The 21102-nt window shown below is 42.1% G+C and overlaps 1 protein-coding gene across 5 annotated transcripts in view; it reads left to right on the forward strand.

Annotated features, from left to right (window-relative positions):
- Positions 1 to 21102, forward strand: part of pnpla7b (patatin-like phospholipase domain containing 7b) — a 345798-nt gene that overhangs the window by 301363 nt on the left and 23333 nt on the right. For all 5 annotated transcript variants that reach the window (XM_043719899.1, XM_043719901.1, XM_043719902.1 and 2 more), the window contains 4 exons: positions 816 to 932; positions 3807 to 3955; positions 6084 to 6236; positions 10767 to 10883. In XM_043719899.1, the coding sequence (XP_043575834.1) occupies positions 816 to 932; positions 3807 to 3955; positions 6084 to 6236; positions 10767 to 10883 (536 nt within the window). The remainder of the gene's footprint in view (positions 1 to 815; positions 933 to 3806; positions 3956 to 6083; positions 6237 to 10766; positions 10884 to 21102) is intronic.

The raw sequence follows: 21102 nt of genomic DNA on the forward strand, positions 1-21102 counted from the left end.
GTGTCAGTGATAAATAGTAGGACGTTGGTGAGAAAACACATTCAGGTGGTGCCATGGGATCTTCTATGTAACGTGAACATTTTGATTCAGGACCACCATCTCTGAAAGATGACACTGCCCTCAGTACAGCGTTGGGGTATCTGCCAGGTTTATGTGGTGGGGATTTCCAGAGTAGGCCTTTTACTGGTTTTAAATCAGAGTTGCTTCTTTAGCTATCTATGTATTTCCAATTTTTCCTTCTCTATCTTAGAATTCCAACTTTACTGACTGTGAATCTCTCACATTTTTAAGCATGTTAGATAAATTGGTGCTGGACAGACTCACTCTGCAGAGAGAGAAAAACAAAATTAATGTTTCGAGCCCAATATCCCCAGCTTCCAAACTATTTTGCTTTTATTATTTGCATAAATTAGTGTGTTTGTCCCTGATGGTGGATTTATCACAGTTACTGAATGCAAGACTGCTGGTTCTACCTATAAAAGTAGTGTTCCTAAATGAGTGAATCTTGTTTAGCTGTACTTGACTCACTTCACACACAACTATATTATTGGTCAGTATGAAAGTTAACTCGCTGAGCTGAAAGGTTTGTTTTCAGATGTTTCGTCACCATACTAGGTAACATCATCAGTGAGAGTCTCTAATGAAGTTTCACCAGAAACTCTTATTGATGATGTTACCTAGTATGGTGACAAAACATCTGTAAACAAACCTTCCAGCTCAGCGAGCTAACTTACATACTGATCATCAACCTGAGCTACAAATCTTCTCAAAAATCACTGTTATTGATCATTGTTAATGTTTCATCCTCATCACAGGTTCTCTCTGGCGATACTGTCGAGCTAGTATGTCGTTGTCGAGTTACCTGCCGCCTCTTTGTGATCCAAAGGATGGTCACCTGCTCATGGATGGAGGCTATATCAATAATCTACCAGGTACATTTGAATGAGCTTTATAAAGAGAAAGATGAAATTATGTTTTTATATCATAGTTCATGACTATCAAATGTTCTGAAAAGCTTTACAGTCAATGGAGTGCATTTTTTTTCCCAAAGAATAGTCTGCTCCAGGTCCTCTGAGGTTGTAAGCTAGGAATACCACAGTAAACTCACCACCTGTCCACCAGGCGGCACAGTGACTCAGTGGTTAGCACTGCTGCGTCACAGCGCCAGGGTCCCAGGTTCGATTCCAGCCTCGGGCGACTGTCTATGTGGAGTTTGCACATTCTCCCCGTGTCTGCGTGGATTTCCTCCGGGTGCTCCAGTTTCCTCCCACAGTCCAAAGAATTGGCCATGCTAAATTGTCCATAGTTGTTAGGTAGGTGCATTAGTCAGAGGCGGATGGGTGACTCTTCGGAGGATCAGTGTGGACTTGTTGAGCCGAAGGGCCTGTTTCCGCACAGGAGGGAATCTAATCTACAAGGCACAAGTCAGGAGTGTGACGGAATACTCTTCACTTGCCTGGATGGATGTAACTGCAACTACTCAAGAAACTTGACACCGTCCAGGACAAAGCAGCCACACTCACAAACATCCACTTCCTTTGCCCCCGTTGCTTAGTGGCAGCAATATGTACTGTCTACAAAATGCATTCAATTCACTAACGACCCTTAGACAGCACCTCGCAACCCCATAGCCACTTTCATCTCGAAAGACAAAGACAGCAGATACATGGGAACACTGCCACCAGAGGTTCCCCTCCAAGTCACTTACCGTTCTGACTTGGAAATATGTTCTTGTTCCTTCACTGTCACTTGTTCAGTATCCTGGAGTTTCCCCTCTAATGGTATTGTGGTTCAACCAACAGCAGGTGGACCTCAAGAAGACAGCTCACCACCACCTTCTCCTGGGCAACTAGGGACAGGCAATAAATGCTGGCCAGCCAGCAACACCCACATCCCACAAATGAATAAGAAAAAAGCTTTGTTTATCTTTTTACCAATTTATTTTGTGTAATTTTAGAAGTTATGGAAAAATAAAATGCTGTATGCTGTTCTAAGTTCTTATTGAGAAGACACATTACAAATGAGCACCTTCAAATCAAGCAGCTACGGTCTGCTCCAATTTCTGTATTTCAAGTTGAAATACATTTTACAAGCAGTATTGATTTATGAATGTTTAATTTATGAATGCTTGCATTTACAAGTGCAATACCATACATGGTTGTAATTTTCAAGGCGTGACATATGATAATTTCCAGTACTTACAAATGGCTACTTTGTACTCCGACTGGTGATCAAATTGACTTGCAAGTGGATTCCAGAATGTAATCTGTTTGCAAGTTTGGAGACAACCTGTATTGTCATCATATAAATATTTACAGTCCTTCACAAACAGAATACATTATGATAGTGACATGGTCTTTCATTTCGCTCTCATTATGTTGGTCAAATTGTTGGTGGACTGCCTGTCATTCTAGGTGTATTTATTGCATTTTTGTAGATGCAGCAAACCAGGAACATATGGTTATTTGACTTCCTTTATTAAATTAAAATATTACATTGCAGTCAATCCAACATGGGCGCATGTGGTATTGGAGCTCTGAAATAGATTAGTTAAGCATGAACCCATGCTGTGTCTGCCTAATGGGACAATTTCTATCTAGATGCCTTGCTATTTCTTCCTTGATAATTGCCTCAAACATTTTCCCCACTATAGAAGTTAAACTAACTAGCCTATAATTCCCCATCTTTTATCCACATCATTTTTTAAACAGTGGCGTCCACACTTTGGGAACTTGACACTCTCCACCTCAACTCTGTTAGCTCTGAAATACTTTGCAACGATGCACAGTAACCCATACAGTGGTTGGTTCCCTCTTCAAAATCTCACAGCTTTGTGCCCTGTTACCCAAGAAGCCTTGGTCATAAACAGTGCTTCTCCAGTTACCCCAAACTTTGTAAAGAACCTGATGGTCCTGGATGGGATAAGGAACCCTGCAGCACAGGTAATCTTCCACCTGCAGATCCCAGTTAATGTGAATGCAACTAAATCCTGGACATTCAACACAGTCCCACCTCCTGTCGTTGCGTGCTGTGCATTGCACATCAGGGATTTCACTTTACCAAGATGGACATTCTTCACACTCAACCATAGATGTTCTCTAACTTGATGCCATGGAATGTGACGGGGAACTGCCACAAGCCAGTTTAATGCTGCCTTCACCTCATGTTCACACTTTGCAATCACTGAGAAATGATCCACAGTACGCCTGTTCTTTTTCCACTCTGTGTCTCTCAAGAACAGAATAGGACCAAACATTAATCGGTTCAGTTGCTCTTGGGGAAAATGAACTCACGTTGCCTGCAGAGTAAATTTAGCTGCTCAGCATGATGAGCCTGTCAAAGCATTAGTAGTTTCTAACGTGTCCAGGCTCGAGCATCAAAGTAACTCAGTCTGGAGTGTGAAATCTTGTAGTCCAGCAAGAGGTCCTTCAAACTTTTAAATTATTCCCTTAATCTTCACTGCTGAAAGGAGAGTAATCCCAGCTTTTTTTGTTTCTCCTACTCACCTCTGGCCTCAATCATCAGTGATTGAAGAGAACCGCACCCCAGCTCTGTCATTGTGGTTTATGTTGATGTGAACATTGGCATCTTTTATAAGTGGAATGTGAGCCAGTCTGCACACTGTCCCTATCATTGGTTGTTCTCCTCAAACACTATCAGTCACAAGGGGATGCAGTTGGAGAGGTTGGAAATGTGGTCACTTCTTGCAGAGCTGGACGCTGCTCACTCACTCAGGTGGCCGGTTTCCTGAAGTCCTGCGTCCAAGGTCATGAGGTTTTGCTCACTTATCTATCTTTTCTTTTCAGCTGATATCGCCCGGTCTTTGGGTGCAAAGGTCGTGATAGCAATCGATGTTGGCAGCCAGGATGAAACCGATCTGACAAATTATGGAGACTCCCTTTCTGGCTGGTGGTTACTATGGAAACGTTTTAATCCTTGGGCAGCAAAAGTGAAGGTAAAGAATAAAAATCCCTGTAGGACCCTTGCGAGGACCCTACCCGAAGGGGTGGCTGGTGCCTTGTAACTGCAATGACAAGCAGAATAAAACTAGCACTGTCATCGGCAGTGCAAACACTGATGTTTATTGAGCAACTTTAATCTATTAAAAGGCTTGATGCTCTTCATTACAGCATTATTAAGCAAAGTTTGAGACCAAGCCATATCAGGTATGATTGGGTCAGCTGGCCAGAAGGTAGGATTTAAGAGAGGTTTTGGGGGAGTTGAGGCTTAACACAACTATTGACAGTGGAGTGACTAAAACCAAGGATGTTCGGGCCAGGATTAGAAGAGCAGAGATATGGAACTGTTGACTTTTAGACAGGTAAGGAAAGGCAATGCAATGAAAGACTTTGAAAACAAGGATGAGAATTTTTAAAGTAGGGCATTCAATAACAGGGATCCAATGTAAGCTAGGAAGCAAAGTGCCAATGAGAGAATGAATGGCCATGGTGCGTGTAAGGACACTGGCAGCGTTTTGGAAGATCTCACGTTTATAACGTATGAGAGGCTGTCTAGGAGGGCACTGAAATAACCAAGTCTAGAGTTAACGAAAGCAAGGACAAGAGTTTCAGCTGTAAACATAATTCTGCAGAGCTGTGACGTCTCCACCCTGCTGTGTTTGTTCACTTTAATGCAGTGATATAATCAGTAGCCTTTCATTTTTAACACAGTCCTGAAGGCAGCCTTCCCTGTTGTTGAAGAATGCAGTGATAACGCAGCACAGGCACAAGAGAAGAGAATGTGGCTTGCCTGATTCAACAGAGAGCAAACATATCCAATTGAATTTGTGATTGCTAAATCTAGCCTTTAAAAACTAAAAGATAATCTCATCTGAGCCCTACTGTAACATGTTACAGATTAAAACCTCTTCCATAGAGGTATAGCCCTGGAAAAGAACATTTTTTCCAAGCAATCAAGTTGGTTCACTCACCATATGAGTCAATCAATCTGATCAGATTTACCCACCCGGTTTCCATAATATTCAACCCCTTTTCTTTCATCCATCTAGCTGATCAAATCTTGAACGTTGGCAGAGTTTATAGTTTAGGAGATCTGCTCTGGACTGGAGAAGTGGGAGGGGCAGGATCTGGTGGCTATACCAACAAAAATAGGTGGAGTTAAGAAAGAGACTCTGCTGAGGAGTTTTTGCGATGCTAGGTATTCAGTGAGAAAGCAGAACCACAAAAGTGATAATCTCTGGTTTATGGCACAAGTCAAATCAGACTATTAGTGAATGCATGGTGGTAGTAATGGAAAAAAGTGCTTTGTGGATCATTGAGATGGTCTACAGTTGTACAGGGACTGGTGTTCCAGTGAGACGGGGAGCCAGCGTAGGCCATGAAGCATGATTGTAATGGGTGCTTGTGACTAGGTTTGAGCCGAGGTAATTACTGCAGAATGTTGGACGAGCTCAAGTTTATGAAGAGTGGAAAGCTCACCAAGAGTGTATTGGAATTCCGGTATGTGAAGGTATTGGAGCTTGAGGGTTTCAGTTGAGCAAGGGAGGAAATGGCAAATATCATAGAGGTATATGTTGATGAATTTTGTGATGATGAGAATGAAAGTTATAGCGTTCAGTTTGGGGTCAAATTTGGTGCAGCAATTGCAATCAGTTTGTGCACCCTGCAGAGAGGTGAATAGAATTGGTATTGGGGACTGAGGGTTTGCTCTTCCAATCTTCAATTTGATGAAATTTCTGCTCACCCACTGCTGAATGTCAGACAAGCAGTACGGTATACCAGTAGAGAGGCAAAGTGGTTCTCCACAGGGAGAATTCTTCCCTGCCATCATTGATTGAATCTTGTATTGGTTGTTAATGCCCCCTCACTGAGTGGAAGGTGTCTGCTATCTACGTCAGAAGTTGGCAGCCTGGTTGAAACAGAAAATGTCAGAGCAGTCAGCATCTGTGAAGAGGGAATCTGACCAGCTGGAGTATTGCTTGTGTTTGCTGTTGTTTCTTTCAACATCCTGTTATAAAAACTACAGTCATATGTAGCCTCAGTTAGGAGAATCATCTGCTCTCACTTCACTCAGCTTCTCTCATTCAGCGACATTTGTCATTTGTTATTCTGTCCTGATTACAGGTGTTGGGCATGGCAGAAATCCAAACTCGCCTTGCTTATGTTTGCTGTGTGCGGCAGCTGGAGGTGGTGAAGAACAGTGACTATTGCGAGTACATTCGACCTCCGATCGACCGCTATGAAACCCTGGAGTTTGGCAAATTTGATGAAATTGCAGTAAGTGGAGCGTTACTCTGAGCTATTGTAGGAATCTTTGGTTGAGGTTCGAGAACGCGAACAGGCCTGTCATTCTTTGCAGCTGATCATTATCCATCCATTAAAAGACCTGCATGTGATTAAAGAACCACGCATCAAAAACTCGAAACCTAATTGGTCTTGTCGTCACTGCTCTATCTGTTACAGATGTATTTGTTCATGATAGCATTGAGAGGAGTTCCTCACCCAGTGTACTTGTGGAACTAAACACCAAATCCTTCATTTGGTTGCACTGCACTTCTAAGATAGATTCGTAACATTTACTCGCAGTACCATGAGACTGAGTGGTTAGGGTTAGTTTTGAAATCAGTATAATTGTACTCCGATGAGAATCTTTAACCTGATGACCTGACATATTCTTCACTCTACCATTACCATCGAGCCAAGTAACCAACTCTAGTTCAGTGAAAGCTGTGGAAGAGCATGCTAGGAACAGCACCAGGTATACCTGAAACTGAGTTGCTATCATGGTGACACTACAATGCAGGACTAACATACATGCTGGACAACAGATGCAGTGTCTCTACTTCATGAGTGCACAAGTTAGGACTAAACTGTTTGTTTCTAGTTGATGATCTTTGCAAAGTAGATAATCCTCATTATTGAGCACTTTTGTGTATGAATCCATCTGCACTGTTCTCACCACAGGGGAGGTTTGTTGCTACCATCCTTTTTAGGGTAAAGATCTACAGGGCTCTAGCTTGATAAAGGAAAAATCACGAGGTAGTCTTTTTTTTTTTGACCACTCTCAGGATGTGGATATTGCTGGCCAGCATTTATAGCCCATTCCTAGTTGCCCTTGAGAGAACGATGGTGAGCTGTCTTCTTTACGACTGGACTCCCATATGCTGTAGGTGGACCCACAATGTTAGGTAGATAGGTTCCAGGACCTTGACCCTGCAACACTCATGGAAAAAGTTCTCATTCTAAAAAAGAGGCTGGGACTATTATGACCCAATCCCACCGAAGTACAAGTTGTGTGGATACTCGGAGAAGGGCCTCAGTGGGAGCTATTGATCTTTCAGGTTCCCCACAAGCCTGGATGACCTCATTGTCGTTGCCGCATAAGGCACTTCTCCATATTAACCCTTTCAGAGCCTTACACCCAAATAAAACATCTCCTCTAGAGCTTTTCTTCATTTTAAACCTTTCACCTTTTCCATATATAATTAAATTTACCTCTACTCCATCTCTACCTTATTCCTACTCAAGTTTCAGACTTCACAAATTCAGGTGATCTGGCAATTCCACTATTCTGCCAGAGATTGGCAAATGGCAATGGCTGTATGCTGTTACTGAGGATTCTTTCTGGGAAGATAAGGAGTTTGATTATTCTGCTTCATCTTATCTCTTCCACATCCCTGTAGCTTCAAAGATCAATCTTAAATTGACTGTAGATATTTGTTTGCCAAGTCATGTAGCACTGTGAGTTACATCAGTACTGATTCATTCGTTAGCTCACGTAGAGTGGACTGGTCATTGGAGAAAGTGAGGATTGCAGATGCTGGAGGTCAGAGTTGAAAAGTGCAGTGCTGAAAAAGCGCAGCAGGTCAGGCAGCATCCGAGGAGCAGGAGAATCAACGTTTTGGGCATAAGCCCTTCATCAGGAAACTCACCTTGAAGAACTTCTCCTCCTCCCTCCTTTCCTGTGGACTGGTCATTGGCTAACTCATTGCTTGTGCTTCCTTGCAAACCTTGCTGATTCCTATAGTCTGATCTCTCTTTATGTTCATTGCAATGAAAAATATATTTGTCAATCCAGTATAGTCACAAATTCCTATCAAGCTTACAAATTTCTTATTTCAAACAAAGCTAAGCTCAATGGACTCTGTCTTCTGTTTGGATTCTTCCAAGAGTCTCGGGAGCCCTATAAGATATTCTGCTGATGTCCTTCTTATTAGTTTTTCCATGATTGGCAGTTCCTTGACCTGTTGTTCTTTGTGACTATATATTGCTGGTACGTTGTTTCTTGATCAGGACAATATCCACGCTTGAGCTGATAGCTGTATTAAGTAAATTTGTAATCTGCATTTCAGTAGAGTCTAACCATCTCCCCTTGACATTTAGTGGCATTACCAGTTTGAAGGCTACATCATTGAACATTCTGGAAATAGTTATTGACCAGAAATTTGACATATACACTGTGACTGCAAGAGCAGGTTAGAGACTGCGAATTCTGTGACTCATAACTCACCTCCTGAGTTCATAGAAACAGGCTACCATCTGCAAATTGCAAGTCAGGATAATTATGCTCCATTTGACTGAAGTATCGGAGTTGGGAGGACATGTTGCAACTGTACAGGACATTGGTTCGAGCACGTTTGGAATACTGCATTCAATTCTGATCTTGCTGCCACATGAAAGATGCTGTTAAGTTTGAAAGGGTGTAGAAAAGATTTATAAGGAGGTTGCCAGGCTTGGAGGCCTTGAGCTATAGGGAGAGGTTAAACAGGCTGCGGCTGTTTTCCCTGGAGTGTCAGAGGCTGAGGGGTGACCTTATAGAGGTTTATAAAATCATGAGGGACATGCAAAGGGTAAATAGCCAAGTTCTTTTCCCCAGGGTAGGGGAATCCAGAGCTAGAGAGCACAGGTTTAAGGTGAGAGGGGAAAGATTTAAAAGGGACCTAAGGGGCAACTTTTTCACACAGAGGGTGGTGTGTGTATGGAATGAACTGCCAGAGGAAGTGGTGGAGGTTGGTACACTTACAACATTGAAAAGGAATCTAGATGGGTACAGGAATAGGAAGGGCTTAGAGGGATATGGGCCAAAAGCTGGCAAATGGGACTAGATTAATTTAGGATATCTGGTTGGCATGGATGGGTTGGATTGATGGGTCTGTTCCCTTATTGTTTGTCTCTATAAATGCAGCTCTAACAACTCTTGAGATGCAACATCATTGAAGGCATAGCAGACTGTTTGATGATTACCCCGAGTTTAACATAAATTCTTTGCTTTTCAATCTGTTCTTCTAACGTGCATTGCAATTGAGTGAGAAAGCCATTGCCATTCAGAGCACAGAAAATGGCCATTTGGCCCATTGAGTCCATGCTGTGTCTCTGTGGAGCAAAGTAGTATGTTTTATTCTTTCGCTGTCTCCTTTCCTAGCCATGCAAGTTTGTTCCAATGCAAGTCCCTGTTGAAAGCCATTGAAGTCCCTGCTTTCATCATCCATGTGGGCAACGAGTTCCAGTTCATTATCACACATTGTAGGGGGAGAAGCATATTCTTCCTCAAATTCTAGCATTCTTTTGTCCTAGTGCCAACAGCAATTGGGAACAGTATTGTTTTTTCACTTCTGTGTTATCTAAGCCACTTATAATTTTATGCATTTCATTCAAATCTTTCCATGATCTCCTTTGTCCTGTGGAGAACAATCCGAGCTTCTCCAATCTAACCTTATAATTAAAATTCCAGATCTCTGGAATCATTCTAGTAAATCATTTGTCCACCATCCTGAGGACCCTCGCACTTTCCAAAAGTGATCAGAACTGGATGCAATCCTCTAATTGTGGCACGCAGAGAGCTTGATAAAAGTTCGACATAATTTCCTGCTTTTGTTACTTGTAGTTCAAGAACTGGCCCAGACCTCATTGCTGTACTGAGTCAAAGATCAAAGACTTTCATATGAGAAATTATCCTAAGGCCCTGTTTTGCCTCACAGGTGGTCAGAGGTGATTCCATTGAAGTATTTTAAATAACTTGTCCAGTTCTGATTTCCCTGTTATAGACAGGATATTATTAAGCTGGAGAGTGTTCCAAAGAGGTTTACGAGGATGTTGCCAGGAATGGAGGGTTTGAGTAATATGGATAGACTGGGATTTCTTTCACTGGAGTGGAGGAGATTGAGGGGTATACAAAATCATGAGGTACGTAGACAAAGTGAATCACAGTTATGTTGTCCCAAGAGTGGGAGATTTCAAGACTAGTGGTCATATTTTTAAGGTGAGAGGAGAAAGATTTTAAGAAAGAGTTAAGGGGCAACTTTTTTTTTTACATAGTATGGTTCATGTGTGGAGTGGACTTCCAAAGGAAGTGGTGGCTGCAGATACAGTTACAACATTTAAAAGACATTTGGATAAGTACATGAATAAGAAATATTTGGAGGGATATGGGATAAATTCAGGCAGGTGGGACTAGTTTAGTTTGGAACATGGCAGGCATGGACCTTGGACGGAAGTGTCCTTCTCCATGCAGTATGACTCAATAAAAGACAGAACCGCTCTCTGGTACCTTAGCCAATAATTATCCCTTAATCAACAGGCACATTTTCTAGTCATTGGCACATTACTGTTTGAGGTAGCTTGTGGTGCACAATTTAGCTGCGACATTCCTATCCTGTTATTGCAGTGACTGCACTTAAATATTACAACAAAGATTCTAAATCATTTGAGATGTCCTAAGGTTACAAAAGAAACTAAAGAAATGCAGATCTTTCTATAAGTGCTCACTACTGCTTTAGAGATGACCTTTTACTTGTGATTCAAATGCAGGAAGTGGGCTATCAGCATGGGAAGACACTGTTTGAGCTGTGGAGCAGGAGTGGAGTTATCGACAATATTCTGAAAGACAGATCGGTAGATAATGTCACCAAGGCACGGCCCTCTGATGTAAGTTCGACGTTCAGTAGTACTGGAGAGTGGAATAGTATCTGTCATACAATCTGAACTCTGAATAATTGTAGCAAGTCAATGCTTGTCGATGCGACCGATGCCCAGAATGTTATTAATTTGCTTAGAATGTTTACTGACTTTTCAAAGCCATTTTTGGTTTTGGACAGAGTATTTGTTTGCAGAAATTGATATACACTGAATATTCAGGAAACTGTTGATGTCCTGAGTAATATGTGTGATGTATTCTGCTGCTGTCATGCTGTGCTATCTTTACCAGGAACACTGAGTACATTGCGTGCTAAGCCCTTCCCTTGCTTTCATTTATCCAGCATTCCCCACTTTCCTGTAATATCCTCAGGAGAATCTCTCAGTCCTCTCTCTGGGCCACAGTTATACCTCTTTATGCCTTTTCGCATCAATAAATATTAACTTTTTAAAAGTTATATATATTTTTCAGAAAACTTTCGGAATGTGCCACATTCCAAACATAGTGTCAATGTTGCTTGATTTATCTCATCATTGCTCCTTCTCATTAGAAGCTTTGTGATGCTGTCTCATTGACTTAGTTTCCCAATGTCAAACCAAGAGAGTGTCATTCAGGGGGTTGTGTTATTCAAGGGAGGCTCAGTCAATGTTCAAAATGTGGTGTTAAAGCTTTTTCTGATACTGTTTCTTTAATTGTGGGATGTATGAAAATGCACAAGTCACCCATTCATGGTATTTCTTAGTTACAGCCTTAGGGGAAAGAGAGAGAGAGAGTTGAGATAAACAGATTTGTTCAGTTTGCATTGGATTGGCAAATCCTTTCTTTGAATTTGAGAGGCAGGGCAGTTCAGGTGATCGTATTTTACTGGGATTAAGCAAAAGTGCTATTCTGTTATGGGCAATGTGAAAATCCCTTGAAAAGAGACTGAAATCTCAGAGAAACACATTTTGGTTCAGGAAATGTGTACATCTAGTGACAATTTTGTTTCTAGAGTATTAGTCCTGATCTTAAAATTGTGATTTAAAAAAAACTATTTCCCCTCCTCCAAGAGTTAGTTGGAACTGTTTTGTTTTTTCTTCAGTGCTTGTTTAACTTATTGTATATAAATTTGTTTCTAATTTAAACTTAAAACTAGGTCGTCTGTATTACTTTGTCCAATTAAAATGCCAGGATGCCAGGACAAAACACAATGATGCCAGAGGCACATCCAGGAGCTAAATGGTGATACCACCTGCATTTGCACATAACCCAAAACTGATCAAAGGAAACACAGCCATTGGGACGGAGAGGTGGGACTAACCCCTGAGAATATTCTAAGAGGTTGGAAAGTCAGGAAAATCTTAACTTATGAGAAAAAGACTGTACGATCTTTCTTGCTAGATCAAGTTAATTGGGTCAAAAGGTACATAGACCTATATTCCCTTAGGTTGAGAAGAATGATATGTTGGTTGCAGGGCTGAGGGGTGACCTTATAGAGGTTTATAAAGTCATAAGAGGCACGGATAGGGTGAATAGCCAAGGTCGTTTTCCCAGGGTAGAGGAGTCCAAAACTCAAGGGTATAGGTTTGGGTGAGAGAGGAAAGGTTTAAAAAGGGCCTGAGGGATAACTTTTTCATGCAGAAGATGGTGCATGTATGGAACAAACCACTAGAGGAAGTGGTGGACGTGCGTACAATTACAATATTTAAAAAACATCTAGATGGGTACATGAAGAGGAAGCCTTTAGAAGGATTTGAGCCAAATACTGGCAAATAGAACTAGGTCGGATTGGGATTACTGGTTGGCACAGATGAATAAGATCAAAGGATCTGTTTATGTGCTGTATGACTGTATCTCAGTGAAAACTATAAAATTCTTAAAGAGGCTTGATATGGTTGATACTGGAAGCATGTCTCCCTTGGTTAGGGAGTCTAGTGTTAGGATTCACAGTTCTGGCCTCTTCGGACTGAGGTGAAGAGAAACGTTGCCTTTCAAATGATTGAATCCCTGAGACTGCTAATACCTAGTTATTGAGCATATTTAAAGCCAATTTATAGGTTTCTGAATGAGAATGGAATTGACAGGACGTAAGGATGATATAAGAAGGTGGAGCAGGTAAAAATGTTCAGCCATGATCTTATTGTTTGACAAATGTGCCATATTACTACATGTGATCCTATTTCTTAAATGATCTTCCTCATCCATATTTAACTTGTGATATTGCTTAGTATGATCAGCAACAGAGCTGGCCCACAGTTACTTGGTTTGTCTCTTTTTTTTGAACAGGACTCTTCCATTGACCCTACTGCAGTCTTTTGATACAGTTTCAGTTATGGAAAACTGTGTGTGTGTATTTTCGTAATGTGGAGTGTAATTGGCAAGGGACTGTTTTTGACTAACAAGTTTGGAAGGGACTTCTGCATCTTTTAAAAGTAACTTTTCCCACATTGTAATCGTTTTCCTTCCTTGCTGTTTGTTTAAGTAGTAGGTGGAGGTTACTGCAGACAGACTTGAGCCTGTGGACATATACAGAGGGAAACTTGCAACATGTAGCTGATTGGTTTCAGAGTGGTGACCAGTTAATGGCAGAGGCTTTTCACCTGCCAAGAGCTATGTGATTGGCTCCTTGGTAGCTGGACAAGTTATGGGAGTGATTAATAAAGTCAGAAACTTTCGACCTCTGGAAAGGGACTTGGTATCTTTTACTCTGCAGTAGAACATATCTAAAACTTGAAGAAAGCCAGTCTATTGCCCCTCACCAGTTGCTGTTAACTGTTGCTTGAGAGATTGAGGAGGACCACCTATCAGATCTTGTGGACAGGGACCATTGAGCTGCCTTCCCAGTTTTTCCTTCCACCCAGAGCAGAAAAATTATTTTGTCTGTCTGTGTGGATAGGGGGTTTTAGAAAGGGAGGATTAGAGGTTTATCTGGTCAAATTACGTGTCAGTCATTCACAGTGTTTACCTGTGGCCACAATCTTATTTATAATAAATCATAATTCATAAATGCAGAGGCATGGTCTGTGTTTTCTGTTAACCTGGATCTAAAATGACAGATAAGTTAGGAAATTTGTTTATTTTAACTAAACCTTTAACTTGTGTGATGATTCCTGGACTAGGCTTGATTTCCGGTGCACTACCCAAGACGACATGACTGTGTACGTGTATAAACCATGGCTTGTGGAACGCTACAAAACCCTCTGTATACACTGGTTTGTGGATATGTCTGTTGCTGTCCACTGTGCTTATTACAGATTGTTTAAGATCAAGTGTAAAATGAGAAAATGAGGACACTTTAGAGATCAACACATCATTGTTATTGCAATATTCCCACTATTAAAGTCAACAATTTCAGATTGGGAGTATTTTACGGGGTTAAGCCATTTCTCCTGACTCTGATCATAATTAATCAACAACTAGTTTCAGAATGTCATTACACAGGAGGTTTGTGCAGTAGCCAGACTTTGCACCAAGGCACAGTCTCTAATGAAAGCTGCTTTCTTGCTTTTCATCTTCCTTTCCTAGTGACCTTCCTACTCCTTTATTCAGTATTAACTTCCTAAAATACCTGAAAAGTGGTTCATTACTAGGTGGCATGTCGAGATATCACAGCCATTCCTTCTCATCTCCACCTCCATAATGTTTTACCTCCTAAATGTCCAATTCTTTTTTTGTTCCCATAAAGCTGTGATGGATGCAGTCTGCTTGTGTGTTCTGTCAGATTGTCTGTCAAGTTATTCTGGAGACAGTGACCATTGAACCTAGCGACCTTCCATCTCAGCTCTTGCCCTTGGAGATAGAGTTTTTACAGCTCCCTAGTTACTCAGAAGGTGATGAAATATCCCAGTGACTGACTGAGCACTCACATTGACTGTTGCTTGCTCATGCTGTCACTGTTTGAGCCATAAGAATTATTATCAGTTTGAAATGATTTAAAGAAAAAGAAAAATTTTAGTCTGACTGGCCTGAAAAAAACCTTCCTCAATGGCTTAACCATGGTTTATTTACATACAGCACGATCACAAAGACAGCTAGTTTATTGAACCAAATTGTCAGTGTTTAAAATGGTATGAGTAATTATGTGAGTAAACTAAAGACCTGCATTTAACCAGCACCTTGCAAGGTGTCAGCGCGTTCCAAGCACTCAGCAGCCAGTGAAGTATATTTAAAATGTAGTCACTGTCATGATGTTGGATTAGCATTTCAAATGTACACTGAAAGGCACAAGTAGGTCAAGCTACTGAATGATCATTCGCTACTGCAGTTTCTGGTGTTTGAGAGAACTAAGGATGGGCTATTCTGATCACTGAATATAAGGTATAGATGTTGGGGACTTTGCTGAGTACTTTTGAAATCCAGAAATGTACAGGGTCACAGATAGGTCTTCAGATGGGATTTCCTTCTTATGATTGTAGTCACCTTTCTCTTCCCCTCACCTACTTTTATAAGTGGTGTAACTTGCCAAAGTGCCGGAGGGCCAAGGGCTGCACTCTCATTAAAGAGAGGGAACTGGTGGTGGGGTTAACCTGAAGGTCACCATGTTTCAGGCAAGGGGCAAGTTTCAGAAGCTGGGACCTTCATGGTGACCTTTATGAAAATAAATTGAACTGGCATTCGCTCTTTTGTTTTAATCCATAGGATTAGAGCACGGGCAGCACGGTGGCTCAGTGGTTAGCACTGCTGCTTCACAGCGCCAGGGACCCAGGTTCGATTCTAGTCTCCGGCCACTGCCTGTATGGAGTTTTTTTGCACATTCTCCCCGTGTCTGCATGGATTTCCTCCAGCTGCTCCAGTTCCCACCCACAGATGAGGTGAATTGGCCAAGTTAAATTGCCTGTCGTGTTCGGTGATGTGTTGGTTAGGTGCATTAGTCAGGGGAAATGTAGAGTAATAGGGTACAGGAATGGGTCTGGGTGGGATATTCTTTGGAGGGTCGGTGTGGACTTGTTGGGCCAACTGGCCTGTTTCCACACTGTAGGGAATATATGATTCTATGGCACGCTGTTTGATACAGAAACAAATAGCCAGAAAAGCACAGCAGGTCTGACAGCATCTGTGGAGAGAAATCCGAATTAATGTTTCAGATTGAGCAACCCTTCCTCAGAACTGATTGTGTTTGATGTCTTTTTATTGAGATTGGAGAGCTGAATGGGAATCAAGTGAAGTGATATATGGAGGTAGATTGGGCTCTTTTTAACCCCAATGTATCCAGTCGCTGGGGAGAAACCATTTCAATTGGATGCAGGGTTGGTAAGTGGAGGACCTTACTTTAAGGTACTTGACAAAAAAAAAGGGATATATAGAGATTTTTACACAGCCAGCTAAGATACAGAACCTACCAGATTCAATAGTAATTTCAAAGGTAATTAGATTAATAGTTGGAAATGAAAAATTTGCCAGGCTGTGTGATAAAAGTGGAACCAATTAGATAGACCTTTCAAAGAGCTGGGACCAGCACAATAGACCACCTTATGAGGCTGTGATTCTTTGGGAAGTGCAGAAAGCACAATGCATTTACTCATGCATTCTCTACAGAGACATTGTACAGCAGCTGGATCATTGTGTGCTATTACACATCACTTATTAGGTGCTTTCAGCCTTGCACATGTCATAAGACGATGTCAAAGGAAAATAGGTCCTTCCCTTAATGAATAAAAAAAGTACATTTTTTTTCATAGAACATTACCGTGCAGTACAGGCTCTTCAGCCTTCGAGGTTGCGCTGACCTGTAAAACCAATCTGAAGCCCTTCTAACCTACTCTCTTCCATTCTCCTCCTCACGTCTATCCAATGACCATTTCAATGCCCTTAAAGTTGGCAAGTCTACTACTGTTGCAGACAGTGCATTCCACGCCCCCTACTACTCTCTGAGTAAAGAAACTGCCTCTGACATCTGTCCTATATCTATCACTCCTCAATTTAAAGCTATGTCCCCTCATGCAAGCCATCACCATCCGAGGAAAAGGCGCTCACTGCCCACCCTATCTAACCTCCTGATTATCTTACATGTCTTAATTAAGTCACCTCTCAACCTTCTTCTCTCTAACGCAAACAGCCTCAAGTCCTTCAGCCTTTCCTTCTGAGACCTTCCCTCCATACCAGGCAGCATCCTAGTAAATCTCCTCTGAATCTTTTCCAAAGCTTCCACATCCTTCCTATATTGCAGTGACCAGAACTGAACGCAATACTCCAAGTGCAGTCGCACCAGAGTTTTGTACAACTGCAGCATGACCTCATGGCACCGAAACTCAATCCTTCTACCAATAAAAGCTAACGCACACCGTATGCCTTCCAAACAACTCTTATCAACCTAGGTGGCAACTTTCAAGGATCTATGTACCTGAACATCGAAGTGTCTCTGCTCATCTACACTATCAAGAATCTTACCATTAACCCAGTACTCTGCATTCTTGTTACTCCTTCCAAAGTAAATAACCTCATGCTTTTCTGCTTTAAACTCCTTTTGCCACCTCTCATCCCAGCCCTGTAGCTTATCTATGTCCCTCTGTAACCTACAACTTTCATCACTAACCACAACTCTACCGACCTTAGTGTCATCCACAAATTTACTAACCCATCCTTCTATGCCCTCATCCAGGTCATTTATAAAAATGACAAACAGCAGTGGACCCAAAACAGGTCATTGTGGTACCCTACTAGTAACTGAACTCCAGGATGAACATTTCTCATCAACCATCACCCTCTGTCTTCTTTCAGCTAGTCAATTTCTGATCCAAAACGCTAAGTCACCCTCAATCCCATGCCTGTGTATTTTGTGCAATAGCCTACCGTGGGGAACCTTATCAAATGCCTTACTGAAATCCATATACACCACATCAACCGTTTACCCTCATCCACCTGGTTGGTCTCCTTCTCAAATCAATAAGGTTTGTGAGGCATGACCTACCCTTCACAAAACTGTACTGACTGTCCCTAATCAACTTATTCCTTTCTCAATGATTATAAATCCTACCTCTTATCATCCTTTCCAACACTTTACCCACAACCGAAGTAAGGCTCACTGGTCTATAATTACCAGAGTTGTCTCTACTCCCCTTCTTGAACAAGGGGACAATGTTTGCTATCCTGCAGTCTTCTGGCACTATTCCTGTAGGCAATGGTGACATAAAGATCAAAGGCTTGGCAGTCTCCTCCCTGGCGTTCCACAGAATCCTAGGATAAATCCCATCTGGCCCAGAAGACTTATCTATTTTCACACTTTCCAGAATTGCTAACACCACCACCTCATGAACCTCAATCCCATCTAGTCTAGTAGCCTGTATCTGAGTATTCTGCTTGACAATCGTGTCTTTTTCTATTATGAATACTGAATAAAAGTAATCATTTAGCACTTCCCCTATCTTCTCTGACTCCACGCACAACTGTCCTTGATTGCCACTATTCTTACTCTCGTCAGTCTTTTATTCCTGATATACTGATAGAAAGTCTTGGGATTTTCGTTGGTCCAATCCGCCAGCAACTTCACATGTCCATTCCTGGCTCCTCTTAGCTCTCTCGGTCTTTCCTGGCTAACCTGTAACTCTCAAGTGCCCTAAAACTGAGCAATCACATCTCATCCTAACATAAGCTTCCTTCTTCCTCTTGACAAGAGATTTAACTGCCACGGCTCCCGCGCTCAACCACTTCCTTCCTGCCTGACAGGTACATAGTTATCAATGATCTGTGGACCTGTTCCATGAATGAGTTCCACATTTCAATTGTGCGCATCCCATACAGTTTCCTTCCCCATCCTTTTTATCCTAAACCTTGCCTCATCACATTGTAATTGCCTTTCCCCCAGCTAAAACTCTTGGCCTGCTGTCTCTACCTATCCCTTTCCCTAAACATGGAAGTAAACATCACCAAATTGCGGTCACTATCACCAAAGTGCTCACCTCCTTCCAAATGTAACTCCTGGCTGGGTTCATTACCCAGTACCAAATCCAATGTGGCCTCGCCCTTGTTCGCTTGTCTACACAATATGTCAGGAAACCCTCCTGCACACATTAGATGGGTCAGTTTTTGTCCAAAATACTTGAACTATAGTATTCCTAGTCAATATTTGGGAAGTTATGAAAGTAACCACCCCAACACACACAAACGAAGCTGCATCAGGACACTATTCAAAAGGGCCACAACACACTGCAGTACACCAGAACTGCAAAAAGAAGAAGAGGAACACCTATACAAGGTATTCGCCAAAAACGGATACCCGCGCAACTTCATCAACAGATGCCTAAGAGAAAGACCACGGAACGAGGACATACCACAACCAAAAGGACTAGAATAGGGTCTGGGTGGGTTACTCTTTGGAGGGTCAGATTGGACTTGTTGGGCCAAATGGCCTGTTTGCACACTGTTAAGGATTTTATGATTCTATCTCCTTTGAGCTTTCCCCCTCTCACCTTGAATGCATGCCCCCTAGTTTTAGGCATTTAATTCGACTGGGACAACACTACTATCATAGGTCAAGCCAGACAGAGAACAGCCAGGGAATTCCTAGAGGCATGGTATTCATCCACAAACTCCATCAACAAACACATGGACATGGACCCAATATACGAACCACTACAGCGGACAGCTGAAACTGACAACCGGAAGCGGCATGGGCAGACCACTATAAACACCGGAGGAAACATCAAAGAAGCACTTCGCAGGAGGCTCCCAAGCACTGATGATGTCGCCTAGCCAGGGTACGAAACGTTTGCAACAAAAACTTCCAGCTCGGCGAACAGAACCACAGCAATTACCCTATTATTCTCGCTCCTATTGAGGATCATCTTTGCTATCCTTTCCTCTACATCTCTGGAACTGTTTGGAGGCCTATAGAAAACTCCCAACACGGTGACCTCTCCTTTCCTGTTTCTAACCTCAGCCCATACTACCTCAGTAGACAAACCCTCAAACGTCCTTTCTGCCACCGTAATACTGTCCTTGACTATCAATGCCCCCCCCACCAACTCTCAACCTCCTGTATACTCGAACTATAATTCAGGTTCCCATCCCCCGGCTGAATTAGTTTAAACCCTCCTGAAGAGCATTAGCAAGTGCCCTCCCAGGATATTGGTACCCCTCTGGTTCAGGTGAAGACCATCCTGTTTGTTGAGGTCCCACCTACCCCAGAAAGATTCCCAATTATCCAGGAATCCAAAACCCTCCCTCCTGCACCATCCCTATAGCCACATGTTCAACTCTTCTCTCTCGCTATTCCTCACCTCGCTAGTACATGGCACAGGCAACAAACCAGAGATAACAACTCTGTTTGATCTAGCTCTAAGCTTCCACCCTAGCTCCCTGAATTTCTGCCTTAAATCCCCATCTCCTTTCCTACCTATGTCATTGGTGCCTATGTGGACCACGACTTGGGGCTGCTCCCCCTCAGGGATCCTGAAAACATGATCAGAGACATCATGAACTCTGGCACGTGGGAGGGAACACACCAACGGTGAGTCTCTGTCGTTGCCACAGAACCTATCTGTCCCCCTAACTATCCAGTCTCTTTGCTACATTTTTAGACTGCATGCCTGTCCACTGATGTAGAAATAGTATTCTGTTTGTACACATTTCTTGCCTGTTGTTATAGTTTCATGTTGGGTGTTTTTTATGGCAGTTTCTCCTTGTTGGAACTTGCTGTGTATGAGCATGTAAACTGGGAATCTCGTATGTAAGCAGTTTTTTTTCTTTAATCATGTCATTGGAAGTAGTAACCATGATTCTGAAATCTCCCTCCTACTGTCACCATCCTATACTTAAACAAAGTTAAAAATCTCACAACACCAGGTTATAGTCCAACAGGTTTAATTGGAAGCACACTAGCTTTCGGAGCGACGCTCCATCATCAGGTGATAGTGGAGGGCTCGATCGTAACACAGAATTTATAGCAAAACTTTACAGTGTGATGTAACTGAAGTTATACATTGAAAAATTGATTGTCTGTTAAGCCTTTCATCTGTTAGAATACAGTGATAGTTTCACTTCTTTCATGTGTAAATCACAAAACTTTTTTTTAAAAGTTGCATTCTCGGGTTAGCTGTTAACAATGGTGATAGCTAGACAATATGTTGAAGGTGTTAGCCCCCTGTGTTCTCTGTCTATGCCATTCTAATCTAAAAAGTGAGATAACAGAGTTTTACATAAATTCATGCAGTTTTTGAGCAAAGTAGAATGTAACTCTGCAAGTACAAATTCACCCCACAAAATATGTGTGTGTGTGTGTGTGTGTGTGTGTGTGTGTGTGTGTGTGTGTGTGTG

The sequence above is a fragment of the Chiloscyllium plagiosum genome, chromosome 30, assembly GCF_004010195.1.
Source record: "Chiloscyllium plagiosum isolate BGI_BamShark_2017 chromosome 30, ASM401019v2, whole genome shotgun sequence".
NCBI classification, from domain to species: Eukaryota; Metazoa; Chordata; class Chondrichthyes; order Orectolobiformes; family Hemiscylliidae; genus Chiloscyllium; species Chiloscyllium plagiosum.